The sequence below is a fragment of the Haliotis rufescens genome, unplaced genomic scaffold, assembly GCF_023055435.1.
Source record: "Haliotis rufescens isolate VD_foot unplaced genomic scaffold, xgHalRufe1.0.p SCAF_1, whole genome shotgun sequence".
Classification (NCBI taxonomy): domain Eukaryota; kingdom Metazoa; phylum Mollusca; class Gastropoda; order Lepetellida; family Haliotidae; genus Haliotis; species Haliotis rufescens.
This window is the reverse complement of record NW_025963779.1, coordinates 15,568,504-15,589,716: the sequence shown is the minus strand read 5'-3', so window position 1 is coordinate 15,589,716 and position 21,213 is coordinate 15,568,504. Positions and strand designations below refer to the sequence as shown.

Genomic DNA, 21,213 nt, shown 5'->3' with positions numbered 1-21,213 from the left:
CGCGACACCGGGTCTTTAGAAGCACAGTAGTATGCCTATATGGACTTATATCCCTGCACGGACATGATGCATCGTATCTAACATCCAATTCAACTTGAATTTTTCTCCAGGAAAAGAAAATGTCTGTCTACGTTTTGACAGCATCTTAAACTGACAACAAGCGCGTTGCTTATTTTAATTGTTGTCTTTCACAAACCACATGTATTCTTACTTAAGTGTGTGATGGAAACTTCAGACATGCAACCTTAGTAAAAACTGAAAACCCTCGGTGTGCCGGACGTTTCAGTTTATGCCGAATGTTCATCTCCCGGACGATGACAGACTAAGCAAATTCCATATTCCATTTGTCGTGATCCTGGAACATCTTATGGGTAACGCGACGTCCGGATTAACAAGGTAGCACTATATACAGATTACATGAAGTATGTATTTACAATGAATTTACAAAGCTAACCATTTGAAAACCCACCGTGTAATAAGCTGAAGCTAGAATGACTTATAATTGTTTCCTAGCAGATACTTAAATGGTGGGAAATGATCTCGAGATACGTAAAAGTTCCAAATCTATCTTAAAAATGGAAACGTACAATCAGAAAAGGTCACAGACACAAAACATGGAATGCTATTGATGAAAGGGTATCGACAGATAAACACAGAACCTTCATAATGAAGTACACCTCGAAAATGATGGATGATGCTCTTCATGGAACTGAAACGAGCTTCCCTACTCACAACTGCAAAATAAGTCTCAAGGCCTATATAGTACAAGCCATTTGGAAGAAGTACAACTCCCCGAAATCACGTTTTCGATTTCGATTTTCTTTTCTCAGCCAAGCCTTTAGTGATCTTCTTCTTCTGAACATCACTGAAGTTAAAGATTTGGATCATTGCTCTGAGATGGTCGTCCGAATCCTTGTCGGTGCTCAGGAAGTGAAAGAAGGAATCTTTGAGAAACCTGAGAGTCGTCTCAGCCTCTGTCTCAGGCTTCTCAGCAACCTCATACATCTCCTCACGTCTCAGACTCTGCCACTTGGCCAGCTCCGCCTGAGATTCAGACAGCTTCTTCATCATCTCCGTCATCGTCACCTTCTCCTTCCCTGACTTCACCAACATCTCCAACTGAATCAGGGTAAAAGATCAAATGTGTTAGTAATTTTGTATTTGGTTGTGTGGGTAGGAATATTTGACTGTTCTCATACACTGCACAGCGGCATGCGCAAGACAGTTTAAAGTCAGAGCCAGCCAAATCAGTGGTTAAGAGAATGAACAGCGATTGATGTCTTTGGGGAACGACACGCATTAAGAAAGGTCACATACTGTAGCCAACCGATCCTTATTATTCGGCCCTGTCGCAATAAGCCAGGTCGCATACTGTAACAACCGATCGTCATTGTTCGGCCCTGACGTAATAACCAAGGTCAAATACGGAAACCAGCCGATCCTCGAAGGCTCCAAGAACTATAATGGGACACTGGGGACCTGGTTTATCCCTGAGGTGAGGTGAAATTGGGTTTAACGTCGCGTCCAAGATTATTGCACTTATATAGCGACGTGCATGTACGTATGTGTGTTTGTGTGGCTGCTTGTACTAGTCCGGACTGATGCCGATTGATAGTGCTAGCTCACTGAGATACCATGCCGCAGTTTAACATGAATACCCAACTCAGACACAGTATACTGACTCCGAGCCGACCAGTCCTTGTTTTAGCTCCTTAATGCCGAGCGCCAGACAGGGTAACAACAAGTACCATTTTTAACGTCTTTTGGTATGACGCGGCCGGGGATCGAACCCCGGACCTTCCGCTCTCCGGGCGGACGCTCTACCACTAGATCACGGAGGCGGTCGGTTTATCCCTGAATCCTCACGGGATGGGCTGGTTACTGTATGTGTTCATAGGGGCGGTCGGGTAGCCCAATGGTTAAAGCGTTCGCTCGTCACGCCGAAGACCCGGGTTCGATTCCCGACATGGGTACAATGTGTGAAGCCCATTTCTGGTGTCCCCCGCCGTGATATTGCTGGAATATTGCTAAAAGCGGCGTAAAACCATACTCGGTCAGTCAGTATGTGTTCATAAATCAAGTGCTTGACAACACACGCAGGCTATATCGACGTTGGAAGTCAACACAATCGTTGATATCACCAATGTTTCGAGTATTTGCCCGAGCATACGTCTTTATATGTGAATATCTGTGTTGCCATGCTGGTAATAAGTGATATAGATTAACACATTCAAAGGGCGACTCTTACCTCATCCTCCCTCTCGAATCTGGCGGACATCCTGCCTTTCTCGTACATTTCCAGGTACATTTTCTTGTGGTGCAATTCCTTTGATTCTGCGGACTCCTTCAAAATACACGGGGCAAATTATTAACATGACTGAGGAAAGAGCTTCGGTATTTCCATCGCTTTAAATACACACGGGATAACTGAATTTATTTAAAAACCTGGAGAACTGTGATCGATTAATAGAGCCTTCTTTGGTTTTCGTAACTTCAAAGGACGCCTGAGTAACGGATAACCTAGTGGCCAATGGTACCGTCATTCAATGTGAAGTGTAATAAACACCCTACACGTGTGACCTGCCTGCATCTTTTGGAGACCATTTGATGTTCAGGGACGGGGTGTGTCTGGGGTGCTTTGAAAGGAATAATTTGAAATAATAAAGAAAAAACGGACTGTAAAAAACAAAAAAATGTTCAGCACCTGTCTTGTCTCCTTAAATCACATTTACTGAACAATGACAACCTCACATGACTTCACTAAAAGAAAACTAGCAGAAGCAGTCCAAAAGTCATTAATCAACAGAGATAAAGTATATTTCATCCCATCCGCCTACTATGAACTCAGACCCTGACGATTCGGGGTAGAATAGGTCTTCAGCAACCCACGCTTGCTGCAAAAAAACGACTATGCTTGTCGTAAGAGGCGACTAACGGGATCGGCTGGTCAGGCTCGCTGACTTGGTTGATGCATGTCATCGTATCGGATTTGCGTGGAGCGATGCTCATGATATCAATCACAGGATTGTCTGGTCCAGACTCGATTATCTACAGACCGCCGCATATAGTTGGAATGTTGCTGACTGCGACGTTAAACAACAAACAAACAAATCATTAAGCAATACCCATCCTACCAGTGTATACGTAATCTTATTTATTCGGTCTTCTCATCACGTACACTCTTCTACCATATTGGGGGCAGTGGGGTAGATAGCCTGGTGGTTAAGCGATCGCTCTTCCCGTCGAAGGCCCGGGTGCGATTCCCCTCATGGGTACTATGTGTGAGCCCCATTGCCGAAACCGGCGTAAAACCATACTCACACACTCACTCCACCATGCTGTTATTATATCATCGGGGCGGTCGGGTAGCCTAGTGGTTATAGCGTTCGCTCGTCACGCCGAAGACCCGGGTTCGATTCCCGACATGAGTACAATGTGAGAAGCCCATTTCTGGTGTACCCCGCCGTGATATTGCTGGAATATTGTTAAAAGCGGCGTAAAACCATACTCACTCACTCACTATTATATCATCCTTCTGTTGTTACTATTAAATCCACTCTAGTTAATCTCTCATGTATGCATTTGTTGTAACTAATAATCCTCCCCCTAATATATGTATTCTGTACATGTTCATTTTTCAGTCTTGCTTGACAACGGTACAAGGATCAATACCGAAAGGTCGCTATTACAGTAAAAAACAGAAGTTGTTGTCCATAAATTGAGTCTACTTTGAAAGCAAAGTAGTGAGTGAGTGAAATGGGTTCTACGCCGCTTTTAACAGTATTCCAGTTATATCGCGGCGTGTCAGCTTAATGTGGGAGAAAAGACCGAAGTGATGCAGGTCTCAGACGTTTACCACTTCGGTGAAACCCACGAGCACGGGTATGGTGCTGACAAACCTAGAAACATAGGTTTCTGGCGTGTCCAAGGGACGCAACTCTGCAAAGCGAATCGAGGCGCCTGAGACGACTGGGCCACCCGTGTACCCTAAAGCAAAGCAAGTAAGCATGTCCTGGTTACTTTGAACAGCACTGGTTAACATTGAGTTACGTCCAACGCCTTATGTTGACAACTGCATCTCCTTTATAACTTTGTCAAACGCGCAAGTAATCGAAGAGACGACACACGTTACAACCATTAAATCCTTTAACAACATCTACACAGAGACGTACCGTGGCCTTGACAGTGTGTTTCACATTATTCATTGATTTCTCCGTAGTCGTCACAATACTTCCACTCATTGCTACATTGATTGTACACAATAATCACATCTTAGACAGCTATGTCGCTATAATGCAACTTGTAAGACTATTGTCTTGTAGCAAATTCCAAATCATCTGAGTCACGTATAACGATTTGCATAGCGAGAGAGAGGGAAATACATGCGTAATTCTGAGATGAGCTCAGTTACTCTTGGGGCGAAATACCCACTGTAAAAGTAGCCGAAGTGAAGACGATGTGTTTTCTAAACTTCCGGGCAAAAGAATATATACACTTGAAAATTGGATTTGACCAAAAAATTACAAACGTTTGCAAAATGTAACCTTTCGCCGAAAGACTGCAAACTTAAGGTTCAAAACACAACCATGATACCTGTGTCAAATACATCACCATGGAATCACCATTTAATGTTTGTTTCATTTATAACCGCCATCAAACTAGTGTGTATATTTCCCCCCATTTCAAGTAGGTAACAGGTCAGCCTGACGTCAATAATGATGCGATGTGATGACGTCAATAATGATACGTGGTATGACGTCAAAATATGTTTGCATTGTTACAATAATACTGTTGTGCTGTAATTATTACACGCCTGCTTCGTATGTGTTACGAACTCGTTTTGTCTTGAACCTAAACGTTTGTACAATTCTCTATCCTTTACAAGCTACAGATTCAGAAAAGTTTATTTCTTTACATTTTCAAACACATTCTGCTTGTACATATGCCTTATGTCTTTACTTATGTTTGTTCTCAGAGTCATACAACTCTTGCTCGAAGTTGTTTGATCAAGGTCACAATATTCAAGACCTCACTGGATCTTTCAAATGGTTTCATGGTAGACAGGGGGATGGCGTTTCCGGGTTTGAAGCACCAGTGGCAAACAAACCATCAGATACAGTTCCCTGTTTTGGCTTGTACCATATATTCCCGGGTTTTTTTCAGATAAGGAGTTGATTTGTTATTGCATGTGTTTGTGACGGGTGCCACCAGTTGGGCACAAGACGCTCACCTTCTCGCGAACTCCTGGGCCCAAGATGATCGTAACGCCCATACTTTAACATAGGCTTACAATAGTCTTAGCGCTAAGATCGCTTTGTGCAAGTGGGCCCTGGTGTCATCACTATTTGATAAACAGAGATTTCTACTTTTCATGGAAAGGGCTTTGTCGTTTATATTTACCTCTATACGTGTTATATTCTTAAAGTTTGAACATGTTTTCCGCTTGCTATACTTACTCGAAGTCCTTGAAGCGTAGTTTCTAGAGCATTGACAGCTTTCACAGATTCTTCATAAGACAACGTGAGGTCGTCATATTTGGTCGCCATAGTTTCTAGATTGTCCATGATTTGTTTCACCTCTTCATTCTTCGTGTCCAGAATATTCTGCGCTTCCTTGCCGATGCTCTGTCTCAGACTGTTCACTTCTCCATTCTTCTCTTCCAGAGTCTTCTCCAGTTCTTTAACCTGCAGAATTGTATAACCACATCGTCAGGAAATGTGCACTAAAGAAGAATGATGACCTTGCAGCATGACCGTCAAGGTCATCACTTCTGGAAATATGATGTATTTACTTTTTAAGCAATGGGATCGAGATTATTGTGTTAAAAAGAGAACCTTTTTATTAATTAGAGAATTATACAATAAATGTAAACCATATATTACCCTTTAAGTCATGTATATTTCTAATTTTACAGCCGAAGTCCCGGGTTTGATTCCCGACATGGGTTCAATGTGTGAAGCCAATGTCTAGTGTCCCCGTGTGATATTACTGGAATATTTCTAAAAGCGGCGTAAAACCACACTCACTCACTCACTCACTCTAATTTAACAGATTTTCGTGCAGAAGGTTACACACATCGAACTGTGCCTACGATATTAGGCATTCCCCGTGGGGATTTCGGGTAAGAACTGGCCTCACGCAACCTATGCTTGTTTTGGAAGGACAGAAGACAGATATGTGACATCATATCCCGATAGCGTGGGACGTTGATCTATTGATTCCTTGAACCAGTCCTGATTATTTACAGCCTCCAGCTATATAGCTGGAATATTGCCGTGGCGTTAAACAACACTCCCTCGCCCACCCATTCTCATTCCATATGTCATGGAATATAACAACACATTGGAATATAACAACACAGTTCATTGTCACTGGAACAATATATCTTACTAAAATATACGACTGCAGAGGCAAAGTGTAATGTTTGATGTGAATGTGAATTTGAAAGCAATATATTCCCCTTTTGTGAGATGAAATGGTATTTCTTCTCTCGTTCATGGATAGTCGTGTAATTTGGTATGATTAATAAGAAATCACACTGACATATATTCATATGCTAACTTAATTCAAATAAGTTATATGTATGAAAACCCCACAGACACTGAAGTATTCATTAATAGAATCTTCATAATTACCCCCCCCCCCCCCCTAAATACACTATTGGCTAGACATTTAAACTCAAATTAATAATCACCTGTTTCTTAAGATCTCTGATTGTCTGCCCCTTTCTCTGTGTCGGGGTTAAGTAGTCGTCCTTGTTAGCCTCGAGTCCATGTTCAAGATGGCTCTTCTCTATCCTCATCCTGCTGGTGATTGTTTCCTTTGTTGGCGCATGATGCACGACTGAGTTGCAGTCAAGACTGTTGCAATCCCTCCTCAGCTGTTTCCCGGATTTATTCCCCTTACCTTTCCCACACACCTCACTTCCACAGTCATGGGAATGTCCAGTAGCATGGCTGTTACAGTTTTCTGTTGCGGAACGTTCAAGCTTGGGTTTAGTTTTTACCGGAAGTTTTGACGTCTTTTTCCTTGGTTTGGAGTCGTCAATATCGACCTGCTCCAGACTCTGGTCATCGGTTTCGAGACTGTCTGTGAAACTGGACATTGACTGGGACCGTCTGACTTGCGAAGGGAGGCCATCCTCTTCAGTTGTCTTAGAGCTTTCACTGGGTGTCTTGTTGTTTTCCATGTTGTTGACTTCAGTATTTGTGTCCTCCTGAGTGTTGTTCTCCGAGGTGTTGTTCTCAACTGTGGTGCTCTCCATTTTGATATGCTTACGAGTGCCGGTTCTTGAAAGTTGTCTTCTTATGGCTATCTAAACAATAGTGTTGAACATCACGTCCGCTGACTCGTGGTAGCTCTGTAAGAATTAAGATTATGTCAGAATACAGTATTACACAAACTCCAAATGGCGAGAGTAAGAACTTCAATATCAACCCACCAACAGCCCTGCAATCCGCCTTGCGTGGTTCTTAAGTAAGTAAGTATGGTTTTACGCCGCGTTTGGCAATATCCCTGCACTATCAGGGCAGGGGGCACCAGAAATGTGTATCTTATATAATTCTATGGTAAAAATAAATGATATAGTAAGCGAATAATTAACAACGATATATCATATTTGCTGACACCTCAATCTGTCTCTGTGATACTGTTATGAACATCTGTGACGAGTTGTATCTGAATCGATATCTCAAACTGGCGCCCTGTGCTCTCTGATTGCTGCACAACAAATATAGATTATATGCATTATGCATGGAGGCCCTGTTCGCTCAAATGTTTATATATAAACGTGTTTAAATACATATATCAAGGTATATCAACAGGTAATGTCAAAATACCTGTTGGTATTAACGTATTTTTTCTACCGATAGGGCAGGAAATGCTTACCCTTTTCGCAAAAAAACTTGGTGTCATCACTGATTTGAAGTTATCCATTCATATAATTTTCACCTCTATTTACCTTTTACGCTCAATGAAATATGTTTCGGCGGATTAGCAAGACTGGTGGTGACGTCTCATATTTACATGTGGATGAGTTAGGTTCAACGGTGCATTGAACAGTATCCTAGGTATGTCATGGTGTGTCGGAGAAAAGCCGGAAGTGGTGCAAGTGTTTACCACTTTGGTGTAACTCACGAGTAACAGGTGTGTCTGGTGAGTCTGGGAATTGAACCGATGATCAAGGTTTTCTTGCACTCCCAAGGGACACAACTCTGCACAATGTAATTCAAGTCACAGAGATGAGAGTATGAACGTCAAAAACATCGACGTGTTAATAAACACTTGATAAGTTGTGTTGTTGACAAACGACACATAGAAGTTTTTTTAAGAACACCCACAATTTGTGTTACTCTTAAACAGCATGTAAGTTATATTGTTGATATAAGTTGTATTGTTGACATACTGTTAAACTTAATTTGTTATGCGCATGCGTATGGTTTTTGGTTTATATTAAAATTGTTATTATTGAACTGACATCTGTGGGCATGAGATGTCCCACCAGCCATTGTGAATGAGTATGACTAAATTTGATGTTTAAACTATGCTATCACACATTAAATGGTTCAGAGAATACCATCTCCAAACGGAAGCTCTGTATGTGATACTTGACTACATTAGATATCAACAGTGGGTACTTACACATGAGGACGAAGATCTGTAGGTGATGCTTGATGACGTAGACTATATTAGATATCAACAGTGGGTACTTACACATGAGGACGTAGATCTGTAGGTGATGCTTGATTACGTAGACTATATTAGATATCAACAGTGGGAACTTACACATGAGGACGTAGATCTGTAGGTGATGCTTGATGACGTAGACTATATTAGATATCAACAGTGGGTATTTACACATGGGGACGTAGATCTGTAGGCGATGCTTGATGACGTAGACTATATTAGATATCAACAGTGGGTATTTACACATGAGGACGTAGATCTGTAGGTGATGCTTGATGACGTAGACTATATTAGATATCAACAGTGGGTCCATACACATGGGGACGTAGATCTGTAGGTGATGCTTGATGATGTAGACTATATTAGCTATCAACAGTGGGGATTTACACATGGGGACTTCACTTTTGTTAGTTCGCCTGGTCCAAATATAGTGCTATGTGGTACCAGAAGTTTTCATGGCGCCCATGGGGCTTAATAACTTCCATTTAAGAGTGTCTCTTTTGCATACAAAGGAACGGTGAGGTAGCCTAATGGTTTAATCTTTCGCTAGTCACGCCGAAGACCCGGGTTCGATTCCCGACATGGGTACAATGTGTGAAGCCCAATTCTGGTGCTCCCGCCGTGATATTGCTGGAATATTGCTAAAAGCGGCGTGAAACCATACTCACCCACTCACTCTTTTGTATACGCACTTGTATTGATACAATATATATGCAAGTATTGTTCAACGTGAATATGAATGAAATGATTCTGTTATGTCTCAAGCAACAATAGCCCCACTTTATGACGGCGCCCTGTAAATAATCCGGGCCAATTTAAACAGTGGCTGTCAGCATGAGTAACGGTCCATACCGTAGGGGCACAATGATACACAGTCAGCAAATCAGTACCCCCAAATCTCCTCTAACGACTTGGGACACAAGGGGCCTATTCTTCTCCGGAATCCAAGACAAATATAGGTAAACAAACATTGCAGAATCAGCTGATTTCCCAGCATATGTTACAGTGTTGCTAGCATGACTACAAGCAATATGATATATTTATATCTCTATCTAGAGCCAAGTCCTGACAATAAATACCGGTAATGTATTGACATTTACAAGCTGCATTATTAATTCCCCTGTATCAACAGCCTGTAATGGATGTTGTTACATTGTGACCTTAGACCGACAACAAAGACCGAGCTGCAATAAACACTTTAAACTACAGGCACATGGCAAGATGGTCGCTGGTGTTTCTGGGTTAGTTGGATATTTACATCGCTTCGTATGAGGCAGAGACCATCAGTCGCATTCATACAAGTGTAGTTTGGCGGAAATATGAGTGTTTTGGTTTGGAAACAGGCGCATGGTAATCAGGTTATCCAGAAATAAGAAATATTGATTGTCGACTCGCGTTTTCTTTGAAGCAGTTGTACACGTGTCTACATATTTCACCCTCCCCTCTCCACAACATTCACCCTCATTTCTAATCTCTAAGCCCTTAATATATGAAATGAGCCATTTGTCACTTTTCCTCCTGGAAACAGTTCAGGTACTTACTTGTACGAATGAACTGTAACTTGGTAACGATTGATTTTTTCGCGAACACCTGGCGTCATCACTGATTTTAAGTTATCCATTCATATCAGCGCTGTTTTGCCAATTACGACCACTGGAATATGTTTCGGCGGATACTCCAGACTTGTCTCACTCTTATTCTCTGGCGTTGACGTTTTATATTTACGTGTGGAGGAGTTTGGTTTAACGCTAAATCGAACAGTTTATCAGTTGGGTGACGGCGTTTTTAGCTTGGTGTGGGAGGAAAGCCCGAAGTATCCACGAGTATTATCATCCGATGACGTTTTCTTTTCAGGTAACTAACTATTGGTGGAGAAGGTGCTTGGACGTTATCATGTGGCCCGAAATTCCTCACAATATTGTATCTGATGATATGTCAGTTTCCTATTTAATTACAATAATGATAATAATAATAATGATGATGATGATGATGATGATGATAATAATAATAACAACAACAATAATAATAATAATAACAACAACAACAACAACAACAACAACAATAATAATAATAAGTGAATTTATAATGCGGCAGATTCCATTCAGCAAGTGGATGCTCATAGCGCTACACTATTATTACCCCTGTCAATGGATCAGTGAGCACTCGATTTTCATTCTCATCTCCCTGGGGAGTATACAACCCACGCTGCCTGTGAGGCGCTAGAAGGTTAACAGGTTGTGACGAGGATATATGATGTATTTTTCTGAACCATACAACGATACGGGGAACTCTGAGGAAGTTAATAAACCCTGGTCTCCTAACATGATAGCTTATATTTAATATAGGACTTACCGAATGTTCCAGTTCTTCTCAAGGAATGGTTTCTGATTAATCCCACGCTAGCCCTTCTCTTCATATTTAGTAACTGACTAAAGACGACCTTATCGTGAGACACGATAAGACAGGACTACTTATCAGAAAGTGCATGTCAACTGGAGACTAGTATTTTGTGTTGGTGAACGTTTGTTACATGCCTCGTACAAGACGCCGATATGAAGAATGTCCATTCAAGATTGTTTCGAAAATGTGCGTCTCCTGTATCAGTGGTACTTAATCAGCACGCGATGGGTTGAGTCACAGTTATATAACATGTTGAACCTCCACTCTGTATCACGATCTGTGTCAGATGGTGGTTCTTGTATAAGAATGAGCTATGCAAGCGGTATATTGATCAATTTCCTGAATTGGCTGTCTACACGCTTCGTGTATACAGTCAGCTTGACATCTCTATAACATACATGCGACGGCTGTGTGACATATCCCCTACCCTGACCACCCTAAACATATCTTCTCACGGATAACATCTGGTAATTAAGACATGCATCAAGATTATAGGAACTGATACTTATATGGTACGTCTTACAAATGTTACGTACAAAAACGAATATAAGTGCTGCTAAGCCTGTGTTAATACAAATATATATATATATATATGTGTGTGTGTGTGCGTGCGTGTGTGTGTGTGTGTGTGTGTGTGTGTATATATATATATATATATATATTGAAGCATACTCAAGAAAGGAATGCATGTATAGGGCTTTACTTGATAAATTGCACGGCAGTCAATGCCAGATGTTTGTTCGCATATATCGACGTTTGTGCCACAACATATACTAGTGTTTGATATGGGGAAATAAAAACTTATCACATGTCTAGTCTAATGATTATGTTACTGACACTTTTCACTCATACATTGATAAAATACACAAAAGGCCAACCTTATAAACATCAGTACCTCCGTATGTGTAGCTGAAGTACCTCCAGACAATTCCCGTCCAAAATCAGCCCCCTCGACAACAAGATTCACAACCGGTGAGTTATTAGTTTGCACCCACCAGTATTTGATTCGCCTATGCTTATAAAACTGAGCACAGTTGGTGCATGTCACTGATATGGTATCTATTGATTAGCATGAATAAATAGAACAACGCCTGTCTGTCTTGTCGATAGCGGAGATTATACATTTTTAATTATTAGTGGGCATAAACACCTGTACAGAAGGGTATTTGTACTCCTTACGAAAAGATTGTATAGTTGAAATATTTTATTGATGTCTACGTGTTAGGCGAGACTATAGTATTTCTGATTTTTAGAACAAAAATCGAAAGCGATGAAAATTTATAAAAAACATAATAATTTTAGAAGTCATTCAATTATTTCATAACATTGATTAATTGACAAAAGTGAAAAAAGACCATTGTTTTAAAGGTAATAACTTACTGGGTCCGCACCTCAAAGAAATTATCTCCAAGTATGTTTGAAATATTCCTACGTATGTTCAAGCCGGGTTAACAATAAACTCTTACTTATTTAGTCGCTATACGTTTATATCATCTACAGCTATTATTAATCGTCAAAGATCCTTTTAGGAAACGTCCTTTTCCCTTCATATTGAACTAATTAATCATGGGTGTCAAAACAAACACGACACCGGTTTATCACTGCACACGTGGTATTATCGACAAGCAGGGCGCACCGTGTAGAACACACTGTAGATTTACCTCGGTTGGGATTCAGCAAGGCGGGCTCCTGCAACCTGTTACATTGCCCGCCATTCAATAAATCGTTCATTTAGATTCAGCCCAGGTACCATTGTCTCGCGGTTACTTGTGTGAAACATATTTTTGTACGGTGGTGTGTGCTGCATAGGCAATGTTGTGTTTCATTGTGAAAGTTGGCTTCGTGTGATCGTCATATATAAGATTGATAGATGACTATAAAGCCTTCTATGTGCAAAATTATAATCTATAATAAGAAATTGATAATATTCATGAATTATGACCTTGGTATTTAAAGAATACGGCTTAATTTCTATACAATTCAAACCGCAAAGTCTAATCAATCCAAGTGGATTTTTATAGTAAAATATGTCAATTGTAGATTATATTATGGTAAAGGTACGAAATCGCAGAATCAAGCTGTTAACACACACCTACTTAATCACATTCCGAACCCATGACGTTATATATAATTGTGTGCGTGGTTATATGTAGAGGTATATGTAGAACTGAATCGATAAAAATGAATAAATAACGGTTAATGTTATATACAAAATACCTACATTATAATATAAAACCTATTGATTCTATTATTGTCGAAACAATTTTATAAATATGGCGAAAGAAAATGTTTCCATGCAATGCTGCATTTTCAAGGTGACCTGTAGGGTATGCTCATCTTCTGATTTTATAAAACAAATTGTCCCAAGGGAAGACTTTCGCACACCTTCCAATTCACCCGGCATTCAAAAATAGTTTAAATGATTTTGTAAACACGAGCGAACGAATGAAAACTTGAACATTGTTTTCTCGACCTTAAAAAAAGAATTCTCCAGATTAATACGCTTAATTTCCCTGACAGGAATGCGCTTTTAAATACTGTCTGACTTTCGTACAGTTGGTTGGTTGGTTGTTTTACGCAGCACTCAGCAAAATTCCAGCTATATGACGGCGGTTTGTAAATAATCGAGTCTGAACCAGTGAATCCAGTGATTGACATCATGAGCATCGATCCGCGCAATTGGGATCGATGCCATGCTTCAACCAAGCGAGCCTGACCACCCGATCCCGTTAGTCGCCTCTTACGACAAGCATAGTCGCCTTTTACGGCAAGCATGTGCTGCTGAAAACCTATTCTACCCCGGATCTTCACAGGTCACAGTATCGTATTTGAGTGAAACTATCTTCGTATTACCTGGAGGAGGTGAACCAAGACCAGAAAGCAGGAACAATTCACGTCATCGGTTACTCTGAGGTCATCAGTCAGGTCACAGAGACTGCCTAACAATACCCGTTAGACATCAATGAGGTGCTTGAGACCTGGGCCCACTTGCACAAATCGATCTTAGTGCTAAGACTATTGTAAGCCTATGTTAAAGTATGGTAGTTACGATCATCTTAGCGCTAAGATCCCTTTGTGCAAGTGGGCCCAGGTCTGATCCGGAATTGAGTGAAAGAGTGCTATTTTACGCTGCAACCAGCAATAAAAAGATTACCACACAGCATTCTGGAACACATTTCGCCAGGGAAACCAGTGGTCAACAGTATGAGCAACGACCCACGCCGTCGGGGCAGGATGACACGTAATCATTAAACCACACACTGTTATCACTGATACAATTATGCTCAATGTAGCCGACCCATACAATAAGGGACCGGGCACCTGTCCGCCCCATACCCACTCGAGGTTTACTGAATTGAGCGACCATACCGGGATGCATACGTTTTGTACATACTGACACTAAATTGATTAAAAGTGGGACATTTCTTTCAATTGCTCGTGTTAAGCGACTGATACTTACTGTTGAGGATGAAGAGGCTCCACTATGTTGCTGTATCTAATGTATCCAGCACTTCTAGCACATGCTACCAACATTGATATCATAAGTGTTGTCTTATCAATAATCAATACTGATGTGGGGAGCGTTGCAGCTCGCGGCCACGTGTCGCTGTCTTGTCAATATAACTAGACACATGAACATATAGGACATCGCCAGGGTCGGTTTCCCAGATACTGCGACCCGTTGATTTCAGAATCATAGTGAAACGTTAGCATGGGACTGTACTTTGTGAACGTAATTTTACCATGAGTCACAGGGGCTACTAGGCTGGGAGGGCATGAATGGGAATTACGTTAATAATATTCGCAAAATAGACTATTGGTCGTGATGAGTTCATTGCGATGAATCGAACCGAGTAGCGTGCCCGTCAAACTAACACACTTCCAACTGCACGAGACTACATGTGGAGAAAATAATTTCAGTTCAACCAATAAAATCGGGTTAAACATTTCCCAAAACATGATACAATGCTAACTTAACAAAAGTCGTCGATTATATGCCTCGACATCGGAGGCAATATGATCGTTCCAGGCAAAGAAGTTCGTAACCTGGGTATGATTTTCAACTCATCACTATCTATGGCTTCTCACGTGGATCACATCTGCAAGTGAGCATATCTGAACATCAGGAATATTGGACAGATTCGCCAGTGTATAAATGCAAAAACAGCTGCTTCTCTAGTTCACGCATGTGTTCTATCACATCTAGATTTCTGTAATGGACTACTCATCGGTCTTCCTCATAACCTTTTGACTAAACTTCAAAGAGTTCAAAACTGTGCTGCCAGGCTTGTTACTAAATCCAAAAAGTTGGACCATATCACACCGATTCTACGGAACCTCCACTGGCTCAAAATCAATGAGAGAATCCAGTATAAAGTGATGCTGATTGTGTTCAATGCGAGACACAATCAAAAACCAACTTATATCAGTGAGCTTCTTGAAGAGTACGTTCCTGGGAGATCTCTCAGATCACGCTGCCAGTCCCTACTCTTTGTGCCTAGTGTTAGAACGGCGACTTTTGAAGGTCGGAGTTTCGCCAAAGTTGCCCCTGAGCTATGGAATAGGCTGCCATTGGATATCAGGAACATTGACAGTCCTACTTTGTTCCGATCAAGACTCAAAACCTATCTTTTCACCAAATCTTTCTTGGAGTATTGAGGCTTCGTATTTTCCTAGCTGTGTAATGTCTCTTTTTGTGTAGACTCAAATGAAGCGCTTTTGAGCAGTTCTTCGAACTGGATACCAGCGCTTTATAAATCTGTAGTTATTATCATTATTATGCCAGTGAGTTGAGTTGAGTTGAGTTGAGTTGAGTTGAGTTGAGATGAGTGTAATATCACGACGGGGAACACCATAAATGGGCCTCACACAATGTACCCATGTGAAGCACGTAAACCGGGTTTTCGGGGCGATGAGCCAAAGTTTTACCCTCTAGTTTTTTCCACCGCACCCCCAGGTTTTACCCTCTATGGTTTTCCACCGCACCCCCAGGTTTTACCCTCTAAGGTTTTCCACCGCACCCTCAGGTTATACCCTCTAAGGTTTTCCGCCCTACCCCCAGGTTTTACCCTCTAAGGTTTTCCACCCCACCCCCAGGTTTTACTCTCTAAGGTTTTCCACCGCACCCCCAGGTTTGACCCTCTAAGGTTTTCCATCGCACCCCCAGGTTTTACCCTCTAAGGTTTTCCACCCCACCCCCAGGTTTTACCTCTTAGGTTTTCCACCGCACCCCCAGGTTTTACCCTCAAATTTTTTCCACCGCACCCTCAGGTTTTACCCTCTATGGTTTTCGACCCCACCCCCAGGTTTTACCCTCTAAGGTTTTCCACCCCACCCCCAGGTTTTACCCTCTTGTTTTTTCCACCGCACCCCCAGGTTTTACCCTCTAAGGTTTTCCACCGCACCCTCAGGTTTTACCCTCTAAGGTTTTCCATCGCACCCCCAGGTTTTACCCTCTAAGGTTTTCCACCCCACCCCCAGGTTTTACCCTCTAAGGTGTTTCACCCCACCCCCAGGTTTTACCCTCTAAGGTTTTCCACCGCACCCCCAGGTTTTACCCTCTAAGGTTTTCCACCGCACCCCCAGGTTTTACCCTCTATGGTTTTCCACCCCACCCCCAGGTTTTACCTCTTAGGTTTTCCACCGCACCCCCAGGTCTTACCCTCTAATTTTTTCCACCGCACCCACAGGTTTTACCCTCTTGGGTCTTCCACCGCACCCCCAGGTTTTACCGTCTGAGGTTTTCCACCGCACCCCCATTTCTTACCATTTCAGGCGTAAAAAACATGAGAAGCGACCCAGCGCCAATGAGGCACGTTGACACAGAGCTGACCAACTGATCCAACTGTAGTCTCATCGTACAACCAACAACAGGACTTGCAACCTCAGTACCTCAAGACTAGTGCTTGCACAAATATTCTTTTTCACAAATATATTTCACCCCGTGTCATGAAACAACGAGGTTCTCAAATGGAGATATAGTTTCTGAATCCTAACAGGCATATTTTTACAACTGATTACGTTCATATTAAATCTAGCAAAACACACTAAAATATATTGATACATATAGGAGAAGTATCCTTGAAAAATGACCATAAGGAGTTGGCCACGTGATCAGTGTACTCCATACAGTGCGAAAGAGGAAGCGTTCGATCATTTACCTCGTCATTGTAATAGAAACACTGAACCAATGAGCTTTTCGCAAGTTTATTAAATTCTACACACATTGTGTTGTTTGTCAAAATAACTAAGCTGAGTTATACTCTCAGACTGTCTGTGTAGAGGCGAAGAGAGGCGTCTCCAATGTGGCTGTTATCCAATAATCTAAAGAAAAAGACGTGCTTTATTCAAATTCATCAGTGAACTATGTTGATTGTTCCATAGAACTTCAAGGTATTGTAGTTTATATCACATTTTAGTAACAACTTTATTCACCCTACATTAGTACTCAGGAATTGTGATCCGAATAGCAGACAGTCAACTATCGTTATATGGAGGCAGCTAAATAAAAACACCTTGTTTTCCACATAAGAATGACTTCTTCATATTTGATGTTCTAACAATAATGGATACTTGAGAAGCATGCATGTCATGTCTTTTTGGGGGGGCCGGTCATTTATTATAGGGTGGGGTGGGTCAGAGGTTTTTGATGCACTAATGTTAAGAAAATAGTGACCTTCCCCTAAAACTGTACTTGTCCTGTTTTTTTATCACCGTCCCCATGTCTTTGCACATTAATTTTAGAACCTCCCTGAAAATAACACCATGCAAAAGCACTATATATTTTGTTATTAAATGTACAAATACTTGTGACCCTCCCCAAATATGTGTATTCTTTATTGCCCTCCCCGAGAAATTGTCATAATTTGGTGATCCACCCGATTCCCTCCTTAATAATTGACCGGTACCTAACCCGGATGATAAATGTCGTTGAAATTCAATATGCAAGTTAGTAAATGTTGTTTAACCCCGCAGTCAGCATTAATATTACATTTATCGGATTTGGGGGCGTCACTTCAGTACCTTTTTTATGCTCTAATGTTTTAGAATAAATAGTCTACTTTCCACCATCAGTTTGATAAAACGTTTGCTCGAGAAACATTTAATGATTTTCGTGCACCTCAAACGATCAAAACCGCCCGGATGATAAATGTCACGGAAATTCATGATGCAAGTTAATGAATGTTGTTTAACGCCACAGTCAGTATTAAATATTACATTTATCGGATTTTGGAACGTCACTTCAATACCTTTTTTATGCTGCTTATGTTTTAGTATAAATAGTCTACTTTCCACCATCAGTTTGATAAAACGTTTGCTCGAGAAACATTTAATGATTTTCATGCAGCTCAAACGATCAAAACCGCCAGGTCACACAACTTAACAGCTGGAACTTGAGTCCGTGCGACAACGTATTCTGTCCATTATACACGGATGCATGACGCAGTTACAAGCATACTTCATGAAGTAAACTTGTTTTTAATGAGAAGATGACATGTTTAGGAAATGACGTTTAACCAACCAAGTCGCCACAGCCTTGGCATCCCTTGCACACAATGACACAGCTTGGCATCGTGAAGAGTGGACGCTACGTAAAATACAGACTTCTGATTTGCTACAGTAAAGGAAAAAGATGTTAGCTGGTCTTATATAAGTATGTTGTTTCAATTTCAATTTTAGATATAATGCATTAAGTTTCGAGTGTCATGAGCAAATTTGAATTTTAAGAGGTCTTAAACTCATGTTCACATCATGTACATGTAATGGGTAAGTATTATTAAAAAGGTAGAGGTTACATTAGTATTCTAGCCATAAACAATTCAAGATGATATCTTCATGAATCTTCAGAGGTGATACTAGGTGTTCGAGGGGCAGGTGAGGCGTCTATTGGGTTGAGGTGCGATGCAAGCAGTAGATCAGGACATACTCACACTTTTGAAAGTCACTTGACTTGACTTGGACAGTTAATTTTTGCACTGCTCCATTTGAATTGGAGTCGAAACGAAACTATCGTAGCAACATTATTCAGGGTATCTATAAAAAGTAGAATCGAGACATGATACACCGAGTAATGGGGGATGAAGTCAATGTGCTTGCGATCGTGTGTTTCAATAGGCATGCCTAACCTCCTCAAAGTAAAGGTTGACATTTCCGTTTTTGTATTCCTTTAGTTTTAGACTGGGTACATCAGAGATCTTCTGAAGATCCTGTTGGCACGCCTGCTTGTATCACTGTCCTGCCGCTTGACCAAGGTCACAGCCATCCGGAAGAACCGCTGGAAGAACATAGATTACAAACTTAACCTTTTCGCGAACATCTGATGTCATCTCTGATTTTCAGTGGTCCATTCATATAATTTTCACATCTATTTTGACCTTTACGCCAAATGAGATGTTTCTATGGGTATTCTAGACTGGTTACTCTCTTGGATTGACAATTTATATTTTCATAACATGGTGATCATATCTCGTACAGGGGACACAGTTGGGCCAGTCCCTCTGGCGCCAGGATTCGCAGTGAAAACCTGTGCTGTTTCGTCGTGATAGGATGTATATGGTCGTGTCTTCGAACATCAAATTCGACCTTATCATGATCCTTGACTTGTCAGTGCCCATGTTTGTGGGTTTCCGCAAAGTGCTAAAATCTAACATCTGCATCACTTTGGATTTTCCTCCCAAATTAACTGACATGCCATATAAAATACTCTTCAATGCGACGTGTAAGCCGTTTCGTTCACTGTTACTAGGAATAGGAATGGTGAGGTTCATTCTCAAATGCAGTATGCCATGACATTATTGCTTGCCCTGGCGGGGCGTTTCAGTAGCCCAGTGGTTAGACCGTTCCTTGGTCACGCAGATTGCCCATTTCTTGTATCCCCACAGTGGCATTGCTGGAATACTGCTAAAAGAAAACGCAACTGAACGAAATGAGATTCTATATTTGAATAAGATAATGACTGTGTTGAATAGGGATTTAAACAGTATAACAGTTACACGACGGCGTGTCAGCTTAATGTGGGAGGAAAACCCGAAGTAACAAATGTTGTATCCCTTTTTTAAAACACAAGAGGGGCGGCCGGGTAGCCTCGTGGTTAAAGCGTTCGCTCGTCACGCCAAAGACCCGGGCTCGATTCCCCACATGGATACAATGTGTGAAGCCAATTCCTGGTGTCCCCCGTCGTGATATTGCTGGAATATTGCTAAAAGCGGCGTAAAACCATACTCACTCACTAAAATATAAGAACATGGGAAACGTGCTGCGTAGAATCCTGGCACGTAAAAGGAACGCAATTTCGCACACCAAAGCTGTGCCACACGCACTCCACGCACTCCACGCACCACACACTCCACGCACCAAGTGGATACTTGACGTTCCTCCATGTACGCACCCATCTTCCCAAGGCAAGAGAGTTAACTGACTATAAAAGTCCAGTTGCCACCCTTACCGAACTAGGCTGGTATTATGGAGTTGTGTGGGCACGGGCGTTATCATGCTGAAACTCGTGGTTGCGGCGACGTGCCAAATGAGGTATGGCGTGCGGTCTCAAGACTTGATCGATGTACCGAGCTGCTGTGACACCATTGCCTCTCCCTGGACTGATGTTCTGGAAGACCACAGGTGCAAGACCAATTCCACCCCGCACCATGATGCTCGGACCACCCCTCGAGTCTCTCTCAACAACGCAAGCATCCGAATAACGTTCCTCTCGGCGTCGCCAGACTCTCTCTCTCTCTCTGCCATCTGCTGTTGAGATACAGTAACGGCTCTCGTCTGAGAAGAGGACTCTTCTCCACTGCTGGTGGCGCCAATGCTGGTGCTATGTTGCCCACTGAAGACGGCCCCGGCGATGACGTGGTGTCAGAATGTGTCCTCGGTGTGGCCTGTGACAGTGGAGGTGTCTGCTCGTCAATCGTCGACGCACGGTGTCCACACTTATGTGTCCCGTGGACGGTCGAGCAGTCTCCGCAGTAGTAACAAAGCGATCTTGAAGATGCTGTCGCACAATCTGACGATCCTTGGTGTCGCTGATTTCTTGTCAATCTTGGCATGTTGTCGCAATTCAATATCGAATGAATGTTATTCGATCTGGGTCGATTTTTATAGGGCAAGAAATGGGGGAACGCAAGT

At 41.8% G+C, this 21,213-nt stretch overlaps 1 protein-coding gene across 2 annotated transcripts; it reads right to left on the bottom strand.

Moving 5' to 3' along the window:
- Positions 1–182: 182 nt before the first annotated feature.
- On the bottom strand, positions 183–12,119 carry LOC124149225 (protein quick-to-court-like). Of its 2 annotated transcripts, none has more exons than XM_046520687.2 (5): positions 11,981–12,119; positions 6,695–7,360; positions 5,457–5,684; positions 2,249–2,344; positions 183–1,119 (listed from the first exon to the last, which is right to left on the bottom strand). In XM_046520687.2, exons 2-5 carry the CDS (start codon positions 7,262–7,264, stop codon positions 799–801), a joined length of 1,215 nt encoding a protein of 404 aa, XP_046376643.2. In that variant the 5' UTR covers positions 7,265–7,360; positions 11,981–12,119; the 3' UTR covers positions 183–798. The 2 variants fall into 2 exon arrangements, with proteins under 2 accessions (XP_046376643.2, XP_046376633.2); XM_046520677.2 differs by having other exon boundaries at positions 11,964–12,106.
- Between the last annotated feature and the right edge of the window lie 9,094 nt (positions 12,120–21,213).